Below are 18,809 nucleotides of genomic sequence, written 5' to 3' on the forward strand. Positions count from 1 at the left end.
AGAAAACCTTAGAGAAGATTAAACTCGATACGATAGAAAAGGTAAGATCAGAATACGCAACCACAAAGAAAATAGTTGGATCTGGCTTCACGAATCCCGATGAAGTATTTAAGTCGTTAATCCTAAAATGGTTTTGGAAAACCTAGGTTAATGGAGAATCGACTCTAGTTTGCAACTAGGACACACGAGAGTGTCGTGATTAGTTTTCCTAGATGCCAGAGTTCTCCCTCATATAGTCTTTCAAATCAGGGTTGCTTACAATCAAAGCTAAGATAACTTAGTAACAAAGCAATTGATATTCACCATTAGATGAACTCCTGATGTAAGATTTAAGCTAAGTCTGCTTAGAAAATAAGAAATTAATCTCCACTGTTAGATGGTATTAGCTTGATACATACAAATGAAATATACTTATATTTAGATATGGATGAACCGTACCTAAACGTGTATAACCAGTTGGCTCAATAACAGTTAACTGAAGTTAGCCATATGAACACTTTTAGTTTACCCATATTCATATAAAACTTCTAGATCAAATATGTTGATCAATCAATCATGATAGATAATCAAATGAATCTAAATGTGCTTTAAGAGAGTTGTTCAAATTTTCACTATCTCATAGAAATATCCGTGAAAAATTTGAAACATATTCGGTTTGGTTTGTAGTTGTACAAAAGTACTTATACAAGAACCAATTCATGAACATAATGCCACGGTTTTCAAAACAAGTTCGCATACCTTACTTCATTAAAGTTCTAGGGACTTTAGTTCGCAAACGAACCTGAGTTCATGAGTATGAATTTTCATACTTACCGATTTTAGAACCTAACTACTGTGTTCGCAAACTGAGTATGCGAATCACAGTTTCAGACTTGGCCTAGTCTAGCCGTTCGCAAACCATGGTTTCGTACCTTTCACAAGTAAACCCGTTCGTAAACACAGATCGCAAACAAGAGTTCTGCACCTGAACTAGAACTTCACAGTTCACATACTATGTTATATCCAGACATTGGAGTAGTTCTAAAACTCTCATTTAATCATTAAAACATCCTTAGAAGACAACAATGGTAATCTTACACATACCACTAGCTTCAAGTGATTAATTGATCAATGCAAAACTTCCCAAGTTAACATCAAATGATTATCTCACACAAATCATGTAAGATGTTCAAGGTAATTTTTACATGATCATCTTGACTTAATATTTAGTTTCCAACAAACAAATTGTCTACAACTAAACTTGTCAAGTAGATGATGAAATTTAGCTAAAGCTAAAAAGCTTCTAGCATGTATTTCGAGAAAAATATAAAACGAGATAAACTCGGCCCGAAATTTCAAATGTATATAGTGCAAAGTTTATATAGTTATACGACTTAGTCTCATTAGAAGATAGAATTGAATAGACTTCTATGTGACAGATAAGTTTTAGTCTCCACATACCTTTTGTTGATGAAGTTCCTCCAAGCTCCTCAGTAAATCTTCTTCTTCAATTGGTGAACACCGTGAAGTCTAATGTTCAAATACACGCTTTTATCCTAATCCGATACATAGCTATAAATAGACTAGAAATAAAGTATATAGTTTTGATAAACTAAACTTGACAAACAAACTTGAAATAACAACGCTTGCGAGTTCGACCGAGCAGTGCTCTAACAAGTATATTCAACGTTATGCCCCTAAGGTTCAACTTTGAGTAGATGGTACAAGATATGACATGGGTTACTACTTGGACGATAAGACCCACCCAAAATTATTAACTATGTTCAAGCTTATAAACATCCATACACCATGGAAGAAAAATTCTTTACTAACGTTGAAGAAGCGTCTCAAAAATATATTGAGCGGCATTTGACATTCTACAAGCGAATGGAATATATTAAGAGGCCATGTAAAATATTGGGATGAAGAGGATTAAAAATACATAATGTTGGCTTGTGTATTCATGCGTAACATGATAATCCAATATGGGGAGCGGGATGGGGCATGGACCACACTCGAAGATGACAACTATAAAGTTTTTCATGACACAAATAAGACGTTAACTATCATAATGAATCAATGTATAATGATCTTCGAGAAGGTTTAACAAAACATGTGTAAGCAATCGTTTTTTCCAAATATCTGTTTGCAATTTCCAATCAACAACGGGAAGATCAATAGGGCATACACGAACACATATTTCACAAGCAATGCATATATCAAATTCAAAATGGATTCGTTTGCGGAAACACTCTGGAAAAATCCGGCAAGAATATGATGTCATCACAACCGCTGTAATAGAAAAAAAATTCTATCGCTACCTTTTTGGAACACGTACGAAAAGTGTATCAAATGATGTCGAAATTTCAACAACAAAAAAGTCAAAAATAAATAAATAAATAAAAAATGTATGCTATATATGTTTCTCTAGTTTGCAGATTTATTGAATTTTCTCAATTCTGATATGTATTGAATCCTAAAGAGCTCTTGCGGATTGATTTAATTTGCTCAATTCCAATATATATTGAATTCTAAGGAAGAGTGATTGCTGTGAAAACTGCAAAATCTCTTAGTTTTTAGTTTCTTCTACTACCGTCTTTTACATGTCTGAAAAGTATATCAAACTATGTCCAAAATATTGGTTTCTTTTGTTTTTATATGAAAGATATGCTTTTCTAATCTGTAGATTGCTGTAGTCTGCTCAATTCCAATATGTGTTGAATCTTATGGAGTTGGTAGAGTGAATGTTGCGCAAACTGGAAAATATAATAACCTTCTTTTAATTAAACCTTGCAACCTACAATTAGGAAATGTTGAAAAATAGTTGTAGGAACTATTAAAACAAAACATGAACATTAAAAACAAAAACAAACATTATCACCTACTCTCTATTTTATTGACTTCAATTCTTCTCAAGTACCTCTTGTTTTTTCTTTTCAAGTTATTCTTGCTCGGCCAAAGAAAGCTTAGACCAATTGGCCATCATTATTTTTCCCTCGCGCTTGTCTAATTTATCTTCCCTACATCTCTCGAGCATTTCATTCTCTTGTTTTATTTGTTGCTTTTGAGCTGAGATAGTTCAAGATGTCATTTTTGCTTGTTTTTCGGCTACGAGTCTTTTCTTTCTGGGTCCTCTTAGTTTCTTAGTTCGAATAAAATGAAGAAACAAACTTCATTTGAAGTGGGAATATCTACTAATCTTGTCAATCCATATCAGCCAACACTTTGATTAAACAATCTAAATGACAGATAACCATAGTTGGTAATTATAAATGAAAATCAATTTCATTAGCTTAAACATGGTCCATTTACCTTCGAGGTAAAGCAGTAAAACAAGGAAAAGGTAAAGATAAAAGAAAAATGAACAATCTCGACTACATAGAGATAGCTAGGTGATAATATTCCAGCACCTTCTTTTGAAAAAAAAAAAGAAACAATTAAAACAACATAAAGCAAGCTTCTCATTCATCAGCCTTAGTTGGTGCTGGTGCTGCATCTTTGATTTCATCCACTCCATCATCCTACATCACATCACAACAGCATAATCAATATCAAATCACGCACCAAAACAACATAAATTGAATGAGAATGAAAGGAAGTTTTTCTATGTATACCTGCATGTCGGAGGTCCACAGGGTAAGGTTATCACGAAGAAGCTGCATTATCAGAGTACTGTCCTTGTAGGATTCCTCTCCTAGAGTGTCAAGTTCAGCAATTGCCTCATCGAATGCCTAATAAACAAACAGAACAATTCCAATCACTCACACATCCCAAACAAAAACAATAAGCATATGTAAGCAACAGACTTGCAAATTACCTACTTAGAGGTGTGTTTTAAGTAGAAACATGATAACGCCAACGAAGAACACATACAAAGAATTAATCCAATTAGTAAAATATTCTAACATTATTAAGATCATTCTTACAAAGAATTAATCCAACTAATTTCATGTTTTGGCTTTAAGAGATTTTAACATTATCATCATTAAGATTATTCATACAAAGAATTAATCCAATTAAAAGTATGGTTTGGCTGTAAACCATTCTAACATTATCATCATGGAGATTATTCTTACAAAGAATTAATCCAACTAATTGTATGTTCTGGCTCTAAGAGATTTTAACAATATCGTCATTAAGATTATTCATACAAAGAATTCATCCAATATCGTCATTAAGATTATTCATACAAAGAATTCATCCAATTAAATTATGTATTAGCTTTATAGGAATTTAACATTAGCATCACTCTCACATCCCAAATCCACAAGATAAGCATGTGAATAAAAAACCGACTTGCACTATTCTACTTAAATGTATGTTTTCAGTGGAAACAAGATAACTCCAAATAAAAACGCATCCAAAGAAGTATTATATGTATCTTTCAGCTTTAAGAGATTTTAACAATATCATCATTAAGATTATTCATACAAAGAATTTATCCAATTAAATTATGTATCAGCTTTAAAGGACTTTAACATCATCATCATTAAGATTATTCTTACAAAATTCTACAAAAATCCAATCAATACAATGGATTACAAAATTACAGGGGATTCTCAAAGATCTGGCTGTTATTACCTGTTTAGCAAGAGTACAAGCACGATCAGGAGAGTTCAAGATCTCGTAATAGAAGACAGAGAAGTTAAGAGCAAGTCCGAGTCGGATTGGGTGAGTTGGTGCCAACTCAGTCATGGCAATATCCTGTATCAACAGATCAAATCAAAATAACATCAACGATTCGACAATCACAATCAAAAACATCAAAAAATCAAATGAGGAAATTTAAAATAAAATCAAAATATACCTGAGCAGATTTGTAAGCAGAGAGTGTAGATTCAGCAGCTTCTTTACGTTCAGGACCAGTTTTAAACTCAGCAAGATAACGATGATAATCACCCTTCATCTTCAAATAAAAGACCTTAGAATCACCAGCAGAAGCAGATGGAATCAATCTAGAATCGAGCAATTTCAAAATACCATCACAAATACCAGTTAATTCAGTCTCAATCTTAGATCTGTAATCTCTGATGATATTAACATGATCTTCATTACCACGGCTCTCTTCTTTCTGTTCAATAGATGATATGATTCTCCATGATGCTCTTCTAGCACCAATAACATTCTTATATGCTACTGATAATAGATTTCTTTCTTCGACTGTGAGTTCTTCTGATTCGATGCTGTTTGTTACTTTCTCCATGAATTCAACCATTTCTTCGTATCTTTCTGCTTGTTCTGCTAGTTTTGCCATGTACACATTCTCTTCTCTTGGTGTCGCCATTGTTGAGGAGGTTGTGTTTTTCGATTCAGATCCAGAGAGTTTTTCTTTTGTTTGTGTTTTAGGGTTTTGATTTTTTGAGATTTGAAAAACGGGAGGTAGAAGAAGATGGGGTGGAGAGAAAAAGTAGGGTTTATTTTTGGGGGTAGTTTTTTTCTTTCTTTAGAACCTGTTCTGTGGGGGAGAGAGAAATTAGATTCACGAATCTGGGTATGGTATGAAATATGAATATGGGTCTTACCCGACCTTACCTAAACCCGTTATGTCTTGCAAGATTTTCCATCAAGTCTAGAATAGAAGTAAGTCGATGTGGCTCGCCCGCTAATCGATCATTTTTTTTATCAATCAACATCATGACCAATCATTGAACGTAAAGACGATTTCGATGATATTTTTAAATTTTAAATTTTCTTTATTATTTATTTGATATTTAACATAAATTATAATCGTCAAAATAAAAAATTATTTATTTGATATAAAAGATAGAAAGAAGAAAAATACAGGTAATTACTTGTTACTTTGATTTAATGACAAAGAAAGAAAAGTTACATTTAAAAAAATAATCGTTCGCCAAAAAAATTATGATTAGCTTAGACTTTAGACTTTGCTAAAAATTCTGGTTATTGCTTACACCAAGGTGGGGAAAAAGCAAAACACTAACTAAAATGTCAAATGCATCACAAATTACATTTGTGACCTAATTAAAAGATGTCGGAATCTCAACATGATAACGATATTTTTTACATCAAATATTCGTAAAAAAAATTGAATTAATTCTGAAAACACGAGTATTAAAAAATTTATTTGCTTGAAACTAAAACTCATCCACCAGAATGCAGAGAAAATTGAAAAATGCAACCACTATGGTTCCAAATGAATCACAATCACATATGGCAGTTATTAAATGATTATCTTGGTCATTTTCGGATAACGTTAATCAGCCTAGTTTTCAAATATTAAGGTACAACAATTATAACCCGTAAATACATCTCGGATCCAGTCTAACCCGACATAATCTGGTTGCCAGGTCTAAAACTAAAAGAGATTGGCATGGAACTGAACGGGTGGCAGCTGTATGGTCTGGCCCATGTCTCCGCCTTTTAGGAATCTACGTCCTTTTCTGTATCCTAAAAAATGATTCCATACAGCTAAGCTGTACTTTTTCTTAGTACTTTCCACCGTGGATCTTTTGATTGCATAGATCATGACTGTTCATGATGTTTGATCTTCGGATCATGACTAAGTAGGGTCCACGTTTGCCCGTTAGTGGACATAAAAGGAGAGAAATTAGTTTACAGCAAAAAAGAGTTCTCCAGGATTCGATTTGATCTTGATAAAGAAAGCTGACTACACATATACTACAGTATAACCAGGACTAGGAAAGGCGATACATAGGTTATATCATTTTCAAACAAAGAGATAATGATACCACTAAGTGGGACCTAATCCAATAAGGATTAGTGATCTTGCAAGAGAATAAGAAAATGAAACTTGGACAATATTGAGCTGCAAACCCCTTAGAAATAGCAAAATTTATTGGCAGTGTTAGATCAAGTCCAATGGGACACATCTTTTTGTAAAAAAAAAAAAACTTAGGCAATGCTTAAGGAAGGTGATACATAGTTGTGCAAGTGGTGTCATTGTTTGGACAAACATCAGACCCACTGCTAAGATTCTTACAAACGATAGCTATATTTAAAGCTTGTAAGTTTTGAGTTCTATGAAGAAGTTTAAGACCCGTTAAGACAAAAGTTACAGGTTTAATGTTTAAAGTGATTTCTTCGTTCAAAAGCTTCCTTTCCCTGTGGAAGTTCCTGCTAAATCTTCCTTTGATGGATTTGCTGTAAAGAGCGTTGAAGTGTTCCAGGATTTCATTTGTTTCAGCATGTATCTCGATATTCATGTGTTGCTTTTTCTCCGCCCAACCAAAGGCTAGTTCTGCTCTTCCTGTGGCTCCTTCTGCTCCCCATTGGCCTGTGTGTCCTCTGATATCAACATAGTTTCCTGCAAAATCAGTAACAGTTACGGCTGAGAAAAGCTGATAACTGTTAGGATCCTGTATAGTGCAGATTTTGATTATGTAACCATAATACTTCTTTTGTTGAGGGATCCCAACATGACTACCATTTTTTGCTCTTTGGGAACCGATATCAGAGAGTAATCCCTGAGTATTCAGGGCATGGTTAGGAAAATTGTGAATTCTGTTAAAGTCACATAGATGTTGTTGAATGCTAAGAGAGGTTTTTTTAGCATTGGTTGTGATGTTTTGAAAAACTAGATCACATCTAGGCTTCCAAATAAACCAGCAAGTAGTTGCATAGATGTTGATGTTTTCACTGGTACTGATATGTTGAAACCAAGTATTGAACCAATCCATGAAAGGTGTTTGATGGTTAAACAGACCATGACTTTCACCTAGCATGTGCTGCCAAACATCAGTAGAAGCTGGGCAGTTAAGAAACAAATGTATCATTGTCTCCTCCCCACTTTTGCATATTTTGCATATGGGATCAATGTAATGAAGAATACTTGCAGTTTTGGCATTAGTAGGGAGGATTTCATGAGCACATTTCCAGAGAAAGATTTTGATAGCATGTGCAACTTCCAAATTCCATATAGCTCCCCAGTCTCTTGTAGTTTGGTCATTTCTGTAGAGATTCTCTATTTTAGCTTTGTACAAAGCTTTAACAGAGAATTTGCCTGTGTTGTTGAGGCTCCATTGCATACTATACTCTTCCCTGGGATGTATAGCAAGGTCAAAGATAGCTTGAGCAATATCAGGACTAAATATTTGTTGAATAAGCTGAATGTTCCATTCCTTTTGATTTGTCATCAAGTGAGCTAGAAGCTGAATATCATTGGAGCAGTTGGAAGGTTTTGTGAGCTTGACAGTTGAATTTGGTATCCATATATCTTCCCAGATTCTTATTTTGTTTCCATTGCCTATTCTCCAGGAACAGTGTTGCTTAATGTTCTGAATCCCTTCAAGAACCCCTTTTCATATCCAAGAGTCTCCATCTTTAGCTTTGGTATTCATGTTAAGCACATTTCTTCCTATTAAGTATTTAGCATCCATCAATTGGAACCATAGAGAATATTTATCCTGTTCTAATCTCCACCCTATTTTTGTTAACATGGAGCTATTGAATAGTTCCATATTCATGAATCCCGGACCACCAAGATCCTTAGGTTTGCAAACAACTGTCCAAGCTTTAGGGTAGTAACCTGTGGGATTTTCCAGGTTCTTCCCCCAGAAGAAATCCCTTTGTAACTTGTTCATATCTTGACAAGTTTGCTTTGGTATTCTGAAACAGTTCATTTGGTAAATACTGGCTGTTGAAGCAAAAGATTTCACAAAAAATCGATTTTTTTATTTTTAAAAATCATTCCGAAAATTACACCCAAACTAACTTCTTGCTGTTAGTTACTTTATCCAAACGCGCGATAAGTCATTTTACGGATAATTTTACAGAAATGACTTCAACCTTGTCTGGTGATCGAAATAACTTACTTTCCCTTGCTTCATCTCTCCTCATATCTCTCAAAACTTCCCCGATTTCAAAACCCTAATAATCGTCACCAGAAATTTAATTCTCCATCCGTGATCAAAGACAAACCCTAGAACTAGTGTTGGATTTCTTTTTGTTATGGGCATTTCGCAGTATTACATCTATAAAGCAGCTAATGTCAGGGTAAGAAACACAAAATGAGAAACCTAATTTTCTTAGTTTCTGTTTTCTGATTTATACTTCATTTGTTGATTTTGCAGCCGAATTGTATTGGTAATGAAACGTGGGGTGAGGGTATAGAGACAAGAGACAAGTAGAACATGGTCAAGAAATTGTATGCGCTGAGCACAACTATTTCCCAGAGAATGAATAATCATCTTGTTAAATTTTAATGGCTTAGCTAACAACAGGTGTAGTCCTTTTATCTACTTGAAATTAATGTTTAGGCGCTTTCAAATCTGGTTGATTGATTGCTTCCCTTGAAGCAATATTAGTTTGTCCTGAAATGTTGCATCATAACCATGTCCGGGTTTGGAAATTTCATTGATGAATTCAAAGGAAATTTCATTGGTGAATTCAAAGTCTTGCGTTTTTAGGGAGCTAGTTGTTGATAACTTTGGCGAAATGATACTTCTGTTTCATTTTTTCTTTTAAATTATATCTGTTATAAAAATCAATATTCAATCCAGTTTCAAGTAGTTGATTTCCTTCATCTTTATATGAAATTGGATGTTTCCTGACAGTTCTTATAATCATTTGGGTTCATTATGTGGTCATTTTTGATAGTCAGTTCACCTGACTCGTTCCATTGAAGCTAAATTATTTTTGTTGTCTAGTTATTCTTGTTTTTTTCATGCTTTGTTTTCACTTATGGCCTACGGCGTAGTTGCAATATTCAGTAACTCGATCTTCTTTTTCAGATAAATTGAATAACGGAAGTATTGATTTTGTTCTTGATTGTTTGGGTTGTGTCAGATATATCTAAATGAACAAGTTCTATTTCGTCTTGCTGTATTAAAACCAAGTTCTCATTCATGCATTTTTATTATGTTTGATGTATTTGTGGGTGAACTTGAGCTTTCTATTTTGTTCAAGTTCTTAACGCTTTTAAAATGGTAGACTTCCACAATTAGCTTCACTGCTTGTTAAGACGAGTCTGAGTGTTGTTTTGCACATGACAGAGAAGATATTTCGGATGCCAATTCTTCGGTTAGTCATTAGTTTTATAATGTATCCATATATGGCGCCAGTGTTTAAAAAGCGCTTCGCCTAGGCGTGCATTTGAGCGCGTCATACCAAAAACGCATCAGTGTGAATCCCAGTTACCCAGTAAACAGGCCTAAGGTTTGTTGGACTTTTTTTTTAACCTTATGGTCTGATGAAGAAGAAGATTTATCCATGAGGCATGATGCAGACGTTCCTGGTTAGTGTTTTCTAAATAGCTCTTGTTTAGAATAAGGAAATATGCGAATATGCTTAGTTAGTTAAGTTGAGAACTTCTTAGGAAAATATTTTGCCTCGCGCGCTGCTTGAGCATTTTTTATCTAGCAACATCACAAACCAATAGTGTTTTCTAATGGCTGGTTATGATGCTGCTAGATAAAAAATGTTCGAACAGTGTGCGAGCAAAATAGTTTCCATTTACCTATATTATTATTTGCGAGGCACCTCATCGGTAACGCATTGGTGTATTAATTTTTGTGAGGCACCGCATCGATAACCAGTGATGGAGGCATATGGAGACCCCACTTGTTTTCCAAAGTGAGTGCAAAATCAGTCGTTTTTTTTGAAATTACAATCTATTGTGGGGGCAAATATGTTAGTTAGATTGGTATTTTGGTTCATTAGGGGTCAAATACGTGGAATTTTGAGGAGAAAAAATTATTCGACCTTGTCCAAAATTCTTCTTGGCCCCGTCACTGTCGATAACGCATTGCTGCCGCACTTTACACATTGCTAGAAGAGCGCATCGCATTACGCATTCGCTTTTCTAAGCATTGTATGGTGTTCCTATTTATGGCATAGTCTGAAACGAAAAATTTGTCTGGTTTGTCAAGTGCTACTATTTTCTGTCAGAAAAACTCTTATATGTACTGTGACTGAATAAACACGTAAATCCAGTGGATCCTTCTCCTTGCTTTCCAAGTCATGTACATCATTACAATGTTTAGTATCTTAACCTGCACTACTAGCTTCACATCACTCTCCAAGTCTATACCTTGCATTTACATGTATCTTTTGATACATTGGACTTAAACTTTGGGTTCAAATTGTTGTACTGATCAATAACGTGCCAAATAAACATCTAAGTGCTGATAATAGCCAATCCATGGATCATCTCCATGTGACCATCTGGTCCTTGTAGCATGGCATGTACTTGAATGTGATACTTCTTGTGTATGAACTGAAGCTTTGGTGACCTGAAGTAGTTAGGATCTTTTAGGCATAAAACTGTAGACTTATGAATTCTGACTAATACCTATGCTAAATATTTGGTCTCGTGTAATTATGTAAGTAGAGAAAAAGGGCATTTCTAAACCCTATATGAATCTGTTCTTGCAGGAATCCCAGCAAGCTATGCTCCTGGAAAAAGTGAATGAGGTAAATGCACCCATGTCTTACTAATTTCTATGTTATTCTGAGTATACTCTTGTCATGTGGATCTATGTATGTAAAAAGTCACCGATTGTCAACAAATTCGTTTGACACGAGAGACTATTCTATGAGAAATCTAACTTATAGTTGTATCAACTTATTGCAGTAAGTTACAGAAGTGAGAAACACCTCCCAACTTGGTGTCCCAGAAAATGCTCCTCTTTCTGATGGTGCTCTTACTCGGTGTTATATTTCCACCGGTAAGTACTATTACTGTCTGAGACCCGATCATTACTACTGTTGACTGCTGAATATGAGTATATGTAGTTCCATAAATATTTTCAAGGTGTGAATATTCATAGAAAGAATACGAAAATCAGTATATGTGTTGGTTTCAAATACCGGTGGAGCACATACTCAGAAATGATTTTATGATTTCTCTTCTTCAGTTCTTTGGTATTATTTGCAAAAATTTGAATTTTCAGCAAAGACTTTGCATTTGCTTATGCTTGCCTCTATTTAGTTCTGATAATAGTCTGTTTGAATTACTATATTAAAGTAGCGGCTTGTAACTAGGAGGATCATAGTGCCAATTTCATTGAAGCATTTTAATAACTTGATAGACACCAAGCATTATGTTAGTTTTAGGTTTTATCATGCAATGTGATAATGAAACACTTGTATATATATGAGAAAAGTTGTCTTCATGCTGGACTTATGAGGTCATTGGTGTGATCTTCTATTTTTTGTTAGCTTTATGTGATTAGTGTTCATTTTTCTTTATTCACCTGCTATTAGTTATTGTAGTGAAGTTAGTGGATGATTGCTCAAATCTAGGATGATTGTTATCAGTTTAGGCGCCTCAGGTCTCAGATCAATGACCAACTATATATTTGATGATTTTGGTGTTGCATTTCGTACTGCTTGTCATCTAATCTGATGTGTCCCACACTTCTAGATGTTGAAAATTTGGTATTGATTTTCATCTTAATATTGTGTTTACTCAAGTCTTAATATTTACGTCTTTAAATTTATAGCCAGAGATTAAGGGAATGATGCACTGTAATTGATGTGTTGTTATTTGAACTTTATTATCATCAAATACAAGTTCTATTCATAGTGGTTCTCATGTATGCTATTTAAGAGAAGTATATTTGTAATGGACTAGTACATTTCTAGTGCTTAGCTGAAGATTTAGCTCCGTATTAATTTTTCTTGTTGTGACATATATCTACATAACTACTAGTGCTTAGCTGAAGATTTAGCTCCGTATTAATTTTTCTTGTTGTGACATATATCTACGTAACTACTAGTGTTTATTCTTATGTCTGAAACTGATTTATCTAATGCCAACTGTTGAGAAGAGAAGGTCTTAGTAAGAGAAGGTCTTAGTAAAGCAACATAATAGCATGGTCTGTAAATTTCAAAAGAAGTAGGAGCATTTAAAGCATCTAGACTCATTCACGATAAGCAGTTTACATAGAGACTAAACGAACCTGGGATTCCTACTTTCTTTCTGATTTGGAATAGAGTTGAGAGTTCTGAAACCCGGATGAAAACCGGAACCGACCTAGTCGACTCGGATCGGTTTCAAATCCGACCGGTTGTTGGTCGGCTCGGTTGGTCTGTTCAGGCTGAAAAGGAAACCCTCCCGGAAAGAACCAGAAGTTTAAAGAGAGACTCGAATAAGGGCTTCAAATTTTTTTTTTTGGAAAGAAAAAAGTTCATCAAAATCTCTAGTTGATTCCTGTGAAAAAAGAGAGACTTGAATAAGGGCTTCAATTTTTTTTTTGGAAAGAAAAAAGTTTATCAAAATCTCTAGTTGATTCCTGTGAAATCTTCTACTGTTTCTGTTCTTGATGGCGACTTCTTCCCTTCCACTTATATCTGCTCTTATAACTACCAAATGTGTAAGTTATTTTTATTATTTTCTGTTATGCTCAAATTGATTTTGATTCTGGGGTTTTAGCATGATTTTGACTGTGTTTTATCAACTCTTTTGGTGATATAGGGATTCTTCTGGATGTAGGAAAAATCACAGTTTGTTTGATCTAGGGATTTCTAATTCAGGGATTTGATAGCTGTATAAATCATGCTGTTTATACTTGTTTTGAGATGCTAATTAAATTTCTGTGGAAAAAGGGAGATTTTGTTTACCTGTTGTGTTTCTTTGGTTTGTTTCAGGCTTCGTTTGAGTACTTTTAGTTATATGATTTTGGTGAGTGAAGTTCGAGGAATAGGTTTCCCTATCTTATACAATTATGGTCAAGGCATGACGGAGATTTTGCATAATCATCAATTTTTTTATTTCTACATTCATAAACATATGACAGAGATTGATAATGTTTTGGTTATGGAAGAAGATAGTAATAAATCATAGTTTGTTGTCGGCTGTTTGGTGTTCTCTAGTACCTTATTTTCCTTGGTAATTATTACATGGCAGCTGTATGATGCTGTTTATTGTTGTTTTGAGCTGCAAATTTTCAGTGAAAAATGGTCCTTGTGGCTGCCCTTGAATGGTGTAGTTATTTGATTTTGGTTAGTGAAGTTCGAATGAACGGATTTATATACCTGCTAGTCTCGGATGGAATTGTAGTGAAGGCATGAATTCTTTTTGTTTTTAGATTCATGATTTTTTTTTTTTTTTTTTGGTTTTTGTTATGTGAATGAGAAAGCATAGTCATTTTCTGTGATTGTAGATCGGTTGTTGTTTGACGTTCCCTAGTTCGTTGTTATTCATAGTAATTAATTATGTTAATTCCCACTAGCACTTTGCAGCTTCCTGCAACTGGTGAAACAGCCTTGTTTGATATACCATCGATCCGTCAGACGAGATTGCAGAGTTTCCACGTGTGGTGAATTGGTTCCTTGGTATCAACTACTCTTGCTGATTACTAAATTTTATGTTTGTGTGCAGCGAAAAACCTCCTATTCCTCGTCCTAATCTGAAACGTGACTGGTTGACAGAACTTCGTAATCGTGCAGGTAACTGAACGCGGCAAGTGAAGATGTCTTAAGCTTTGTTTTTCTCCTTTGCAACTTTTTCCCATATCGTACTCTATAATAATCTCTCGTGATCACTAAACAGCTTTAGAGTTAATCGACAATAATGAGGCTGAGGCTAAAGCTAAAGCTGAGGCTAAGCTGCGTGAACTAGAACTTGAATAGCTACGTGAAGGTAAAAGCTGGATATTGTTTTTCTCCTTTTCAACTTTTCCTCATCTAGCTTACTCTTTGATAATAATCTTTCATGATGATCATTGAACAGATCTAGAGGTGACCGATGATATGGTCAATTCTGAGGCTAAGCTCCATGCTCTGTTTTTGAAGTGGCTCTCATACTTCGATCACCATTTTGACGTGGAAGATGAAAAAGCTTTTAGGTTTAGGTTTGGTATCTTTAAGGACGCAGCTCGTTCTATCAACCAGTGGAACAAAGGCGGCCATGCCTCCACTTGCGGATTAAACAAGTATGCAGATATGACCCGTAAGGAGTTTGCAACTTGGTCGTGGAAGACCTATCCGAAGAAAACTAACCAGGTTATAGCTGATATAACCAACTGTCTAGACAATAAAAAGCTAATTTAACCAGGTTATAACTTGTATATATTTCCGAGTTGTCCTGGATGTGTCTGGGAAGCTTCTAGTTATTTTGTGGTGATGCTGTTGCTAAAAACGTCAGGATTTGAAATAGAACAGTTGGGTTGAAAATTGTTTGAATCTCTCAAAATTATAGTTTTTGGTTTGAAACCTTTTTAAATATAAATTCTGTTGTGGATAGTGGAATAACTGATCACCAGTATAAGGGTTAAACTCTGGGTAAATATAAAATTGGTTCCCTGAACCCTGAATCTGAGCCAAAGAGATCACTACCATCAGCGCTGCTTGTAGAGCTCATGGCATCATCTCCATACTTTGTTGCTGGTAGTGCTGCCGTTCTCGGGGGTGTTGACTACTGATCCAGCCATTGCAAAAGAAAAAAGAAAATTTAAAGACAGTGATATGAGAGTCAAGTTAAAATAAAAGCTTTGATCTCGAACTAGGCCAGTTTCTGAAAAGAAGAAAACCTAAAAAACTGCAAAAATGGAGTGCGTCTGCCGGGAGTCGAACCCGGGTCTATTGCTTGGAAGGCAATTATCCTAACCGTTGGACTACAAACGCTTGCTGTTCAAATTTAAATTGTTTCAGTTATGACCTATGACCCCAACAACCCCAAGCTACCCCAGTTGATGATGAACCTCAAAGTGAAACGGGGTTTTATTTGATTTTACAAAATTTCTTAAATGAAAAAGCTTGGATCGCAGCACACATCTAGGTGAATTTGTGTCAGCGGGCTGACATATTTAGGATCAGTGTGACAGGATTTAGGTAAAAAAAATACTGGACTACTGGTCAAATTTGGATTATTGGACGAGTCTCCAGTCGTGTTACAAATTTTAGTTCCTAGGGGAGGTATAATTTTTAATTTAAAGGCATATTTATCAGGGCTGAATTGGGGGCCAGGAAACTAATCGGGAACCATGACACATTTTATACCCATAACCAAAAATATATGGAGCTTCCAAAAATGAGAGTGAAATACCTATTTTATCATTCTCTAATAACTAAACCTAAAATCCTAATACTAATCGAGTGAGGCCCACATTCTCTTTTCAAAAAAAAAACTCTTCTTCTCCTCCCCTCCCCTCCCCTCTCTCTGCACCTCCATCTTCTCCATTAACGACTCGGAGGAGAATTTTTTTTTTCTCAACCGATTCTTCGCGTAATCGTCGATTAACGATTAACTTCTTCTACAAACATGGCTCGTAAAAAGCAGACCGCTAGAAAGGCAAATCAAATACCTAATCTGGTAGATGCAGTTAATGCAACGAAGGAGCATCAGAGACTGAGCAAAAAATCAAATCAGCCGGTGAAGGAAATGGCTCCGATCAGAAGGTATGTTCACTAAAACCCTCAACTGTAACTTAGGTTTGTGTTTAATTTGATGTTCTACTGAAAAATTAGGGTTTGAATCGGGAAAATAGGATTCTCAGAAATTGAGTCGTTAATCACTAGGTTTTATTTCTTAACGATTTTGCGGATGCATGTAAATTTCATCAAAAATCGTTAACCACTAGGGTGGCGGAGAAAACGATCCTTGCTGTAATTTTTTTTAGAGGTTAGAATCGTTAACAAATATTTTTTTTCTTAACGATTTTTGATCTGCATGTTAAGTTAATAAAAAATCGTTAACCATTAGTAATATGTGAAAACGACTCTAGTTAGGTTGTGTGCTAGTTTTTATAGACGACCCTTTTTATTCATCAACGACTCTATGATATGCCTAAACACATCTCTGTCCCAAATAATGAAAGGGTCTTTTATTTTAAAAAAAAAAATTATGACGACCCTATGATATGCTTGTCCCAAATAATGAAAGCATCGTTTATTTTAAAAAAAAAATATGACGACCCTTTGATATCTCTTGTTTTGTTGTCTTTGACCTATAGTAGCAAGAATAAAAAGGATAAGCTTGCGCTGGTAACTCCTCCATCCAGACCTCCCCGCAACACAAAATACCTAAATGTCGGTCTATTACGAGGAAAAACACCGAGTGAGGTAGCCTTACTTATCCGCGAACCCAGAGACCCATGTGATGATTCGTCTGAATTGTCCTCTTCATCCTCTCTTGTTATATCTGCAACTGGAAGCATAGAAGAAGAAGTCGCAGAACATGACGAAATTGCTTTAGGAGGTGAATATGTTGCTTATGATGATGATGATGGTAATGATGGTAACGGTGGTGATGGTGGGGATGGTGGTAATCATGGAAATGAGGAGGAGGAGATTCAAGAGGAGGAGGAGGATGAAGGTAATGATGATGGGGATGAGGATGAAAATGGTGGTGCTAGCGGTGATGAAGAGGGGGATGAGGATGATGGTAATGATGAAAATGGTAAGGAAAGAAATGATGGTAGTAGTGGTGATGATGATGATAAGGAGGAGGAGGAGATTCAGGAGGATGAGGAGGATGTGGCGCAAACACAACCACAGTCACAACCACAGCCGAAGAAGAAAGTTCCAAATGCACCGAGTGCGCGACACATTCCACCCAAGCGTTTGCAGCTTACTCGTCTACCCGATGAGAAAGCCAGAGGTGAACCTAAAGATGGCGGCAAAGTTCTATTTGGATATGATATCTCGTGGGCTCGTACCATCAATGAGACAATTGTAACGATCTCAAATTTGCTTTTCATATGATTTGTTGATATTTAATTTCTTATATTTTAATTATATTTGTTTGTCTTTCGTAGGATCATAAGAATGCTCGTGCGCGGTCTTCAACCCCTTCCGCCATTTCACGTTAGATACCAACTCTTTGAACTTCAATTCTTTCTCTTTTGAATCCCCTTGCATGATCATGGTTAAATAGAGTTTCTTTTCCTCCACAAGTTTAGCCGCCATTCTTGTTCTTGCATATTCGATTTGGGTGAGGTTGAGTTCGTCGGCTTGCTCGAAATGCCCTAATTGTTCGGTTGCCACATGGTAACCACAATTCCCATCCCCATCAACGTCGTCGGTGGATATAAGGTGATCTAAGATGACATAAGGAAGGTTGTCGGTGTACTCTTTGTACAAAGTGTAAGAAACACGATGTGGTCTTCCTTGCGAATCCCCAGGTGTCTTATGATTACCCTTTATTCCTCTTATCGTCACCATACCACTAGTTTGGCTTTGCTGCGTACCGACCGCATGCTCAATAATATCCATATCTTCATTTTCTTGCATTTTTGACCGACCTCGTTTCTTAGGAATTAAAGAATTTTCGTACTCCTCATATTCCTCCTGGACATGCTCATGACGTGATAGGTATCTATCTCAACCCTTGTCATTGTTAACAGTTTCTCTAAATGACATTTTAGTTGTTGGTCTTCCGGGTGGTTTTTGTTTGATTGGCTCTTCTTCAAACCCCAAGCTCTTACGGGCGGCCGACCACAAGTAGCAACCAAAATGCGTCTTCCTGCACAATTCATTTTTCGGTATTTTTCGTTAATGTACTTGCCAATCTCCAAGTCTCCAAATTCTTCGTCGGCTAAACCCGTGGGCTTTGGGATGAATGAAAGTTGCTGCCAGAATGGATCGATATCTTAAAGAGGAATGGAACCTTTGTACCCATAGAGTTTATGTTTACAAGGGAGGCCGAGCCAAATATCGGTTGTACAATTACACTTCGTATTCATCACCTTTCCAGCCTCCGCTTTAGCTCTAAAATCTATAAGTGCATCCATCATATAGTTAATTGCCCACCATGATACTTGGTGTGCTACTAACCGTAACAAAGCTTTGTCCCTTACGTGTTGCACCAAAAACGGTCTTTACTCAACTCCATCTGAGTGACTATTTTTCTTAGGTCATCCTCTGCGTGCTCGTGAATAGCTTCTTGTACGGTAACTACCCCACCCCTA

The 18,809-nt window shown here is 35.8% G+C and overlaps 2 protein-coding genes, 1 long non-coding RNA gene and 1 other non-coding gene across 5 annotated transcripts; 2 read left to right on the plus strand and 2 right to left on the minus strand.

The window, feature by feature from the left end:
* Nucleotides 1–3,235: 3,235 nt before the first annotated feature.
* On the minus strand, nt 3,236–5,397 carry LOC113286749 (14-3-3-like protein). Its single transcript, XM_026535360.1, has 4 exons — nt 4,787–5,397; nt 4,561–4,683; nt 3,594–3,710; nt 3,236–3,500 (listed from the first exon to the last, which is right to left on the minus strand). The coding sequence occupies exons 1-4, from the start codon at nt 5,261–5,263 to the stop codon at nt 3,441–3,443; spliced, it is 777 nt and encodes a 258-aa protein (XP_026391145.1). The 5' UTR covers nt 5,264–5,397; the 3' UTR covers nt 3,236–3,440.
* Nucleotides 5,398–8,745: 3,348 nt separating this feature from the next.
* On the plus strand, nt 8,746–15,142 carry LOC113286750. Of its 2 annotated transcripts, XR_003329467.1 has the most exons (8): nt 8,746–8,952; nt 9,030–9,179; nt 9,951–10,530; nt 11,332–11,370; nt 11,531–11,624; nt 14,282–14,349; nt 14,453–14,542; nt 14,633–15,142. It is a non-coding gene; the product is annotated as an uncharacterized LOC113286750 (long non-coding RNA). The 2 variants fall into 2 exon arrangements; XR_003329466.1 differs by lacking the exon at nt 9,951–10,530.
* Nucleotides 15,143–15,453: 311 nt separating this feature from the next.
* TRNAG-UCC lies at nt 15,454–15,525 on the minus strand. The gene has a single exon. It is a non-coding gene; the product is annotated as a tRNA-Gly (tRNA).
* Nucleotides 15,526–16,162: 637 nt separating this feature from the next.
* Nucleotides 16,163–17,665, plus strand: LOC113290369 (ribosomal L1 domain-containing protein CG13096-like). The gene is made up of 3 exons (XM_026539978.1): nt 16,163–16,299; nt 16,854–17,299; nt 17,658–17,665. Exons 1-3 carry the CDS (start codon nt 16,163–16,165, stop codon nt 17,663–17,665), a joined length of 591 nt encoding a protein of 196 aa, XP_026395763.1.
* Nucleotides 17,666–18,809: the final 1,144 nt, after the last annotated feature.

The sequence above is a fragment of the Papaver somniferum genome, chromosome 6 (genome assembly GCF_003573695.1).
Source record: "Papaver somniferum cultivar HN1 chromosome 6, ASM357369v1, whole genome shotgun sequence".
In the NCBI taxonomy this organism is placed as follows: domain Eukaryota; kingdom Viridiplantae; phylum Streptophyta; class Magnoliopsida; order Ranunculales; family Papaveraceae; genus Papaver; species Papaver somniferum.

What these genes read in the sequence shown, in the direction of transcription:
- LOC113286749 (XM_026535360.1), bottom strand. Translation starts at nt 5,263, where the DNA reads ATGGCGACACCAAGAGAAGAGAATGTGTACATGGCAAAACTAGCAGAA. An exon ending in CTTGTACTCTTGCTAAACAG is followed by an intron (nt 3,711 to 4,560) that starts GTAATAACAGCC and finishes TTTGTTTATTAG; the next exon opens with GCATTCGATGAGGCAATTGC. An exon ending in TGTGGACCTCCGACATGCAG is followed by an intron (nt 3,501 to 3,593) that starts GTATACATAGAA and finishes GATGTGATGTAG; the next exon opens with GATGATGGAGTGGATGAAAT.
- LOC113290369 (XM_026539978.1), top strand. Translation starts at nt 16,163, where the DNA reads ATGGCTCGTAAAAAGCAGACCGCTAGAAAGGCAAATCAAATACCTAAT. An exon ending in GAAATGGCTCCGATCAGAAG is followed by an intron (nt 16,300 to 16,853) that starts GTATGTTCACTA and finishes TTTGACCTATAG; the next exon opens with TAGCAAGAATAAAAAGGATA.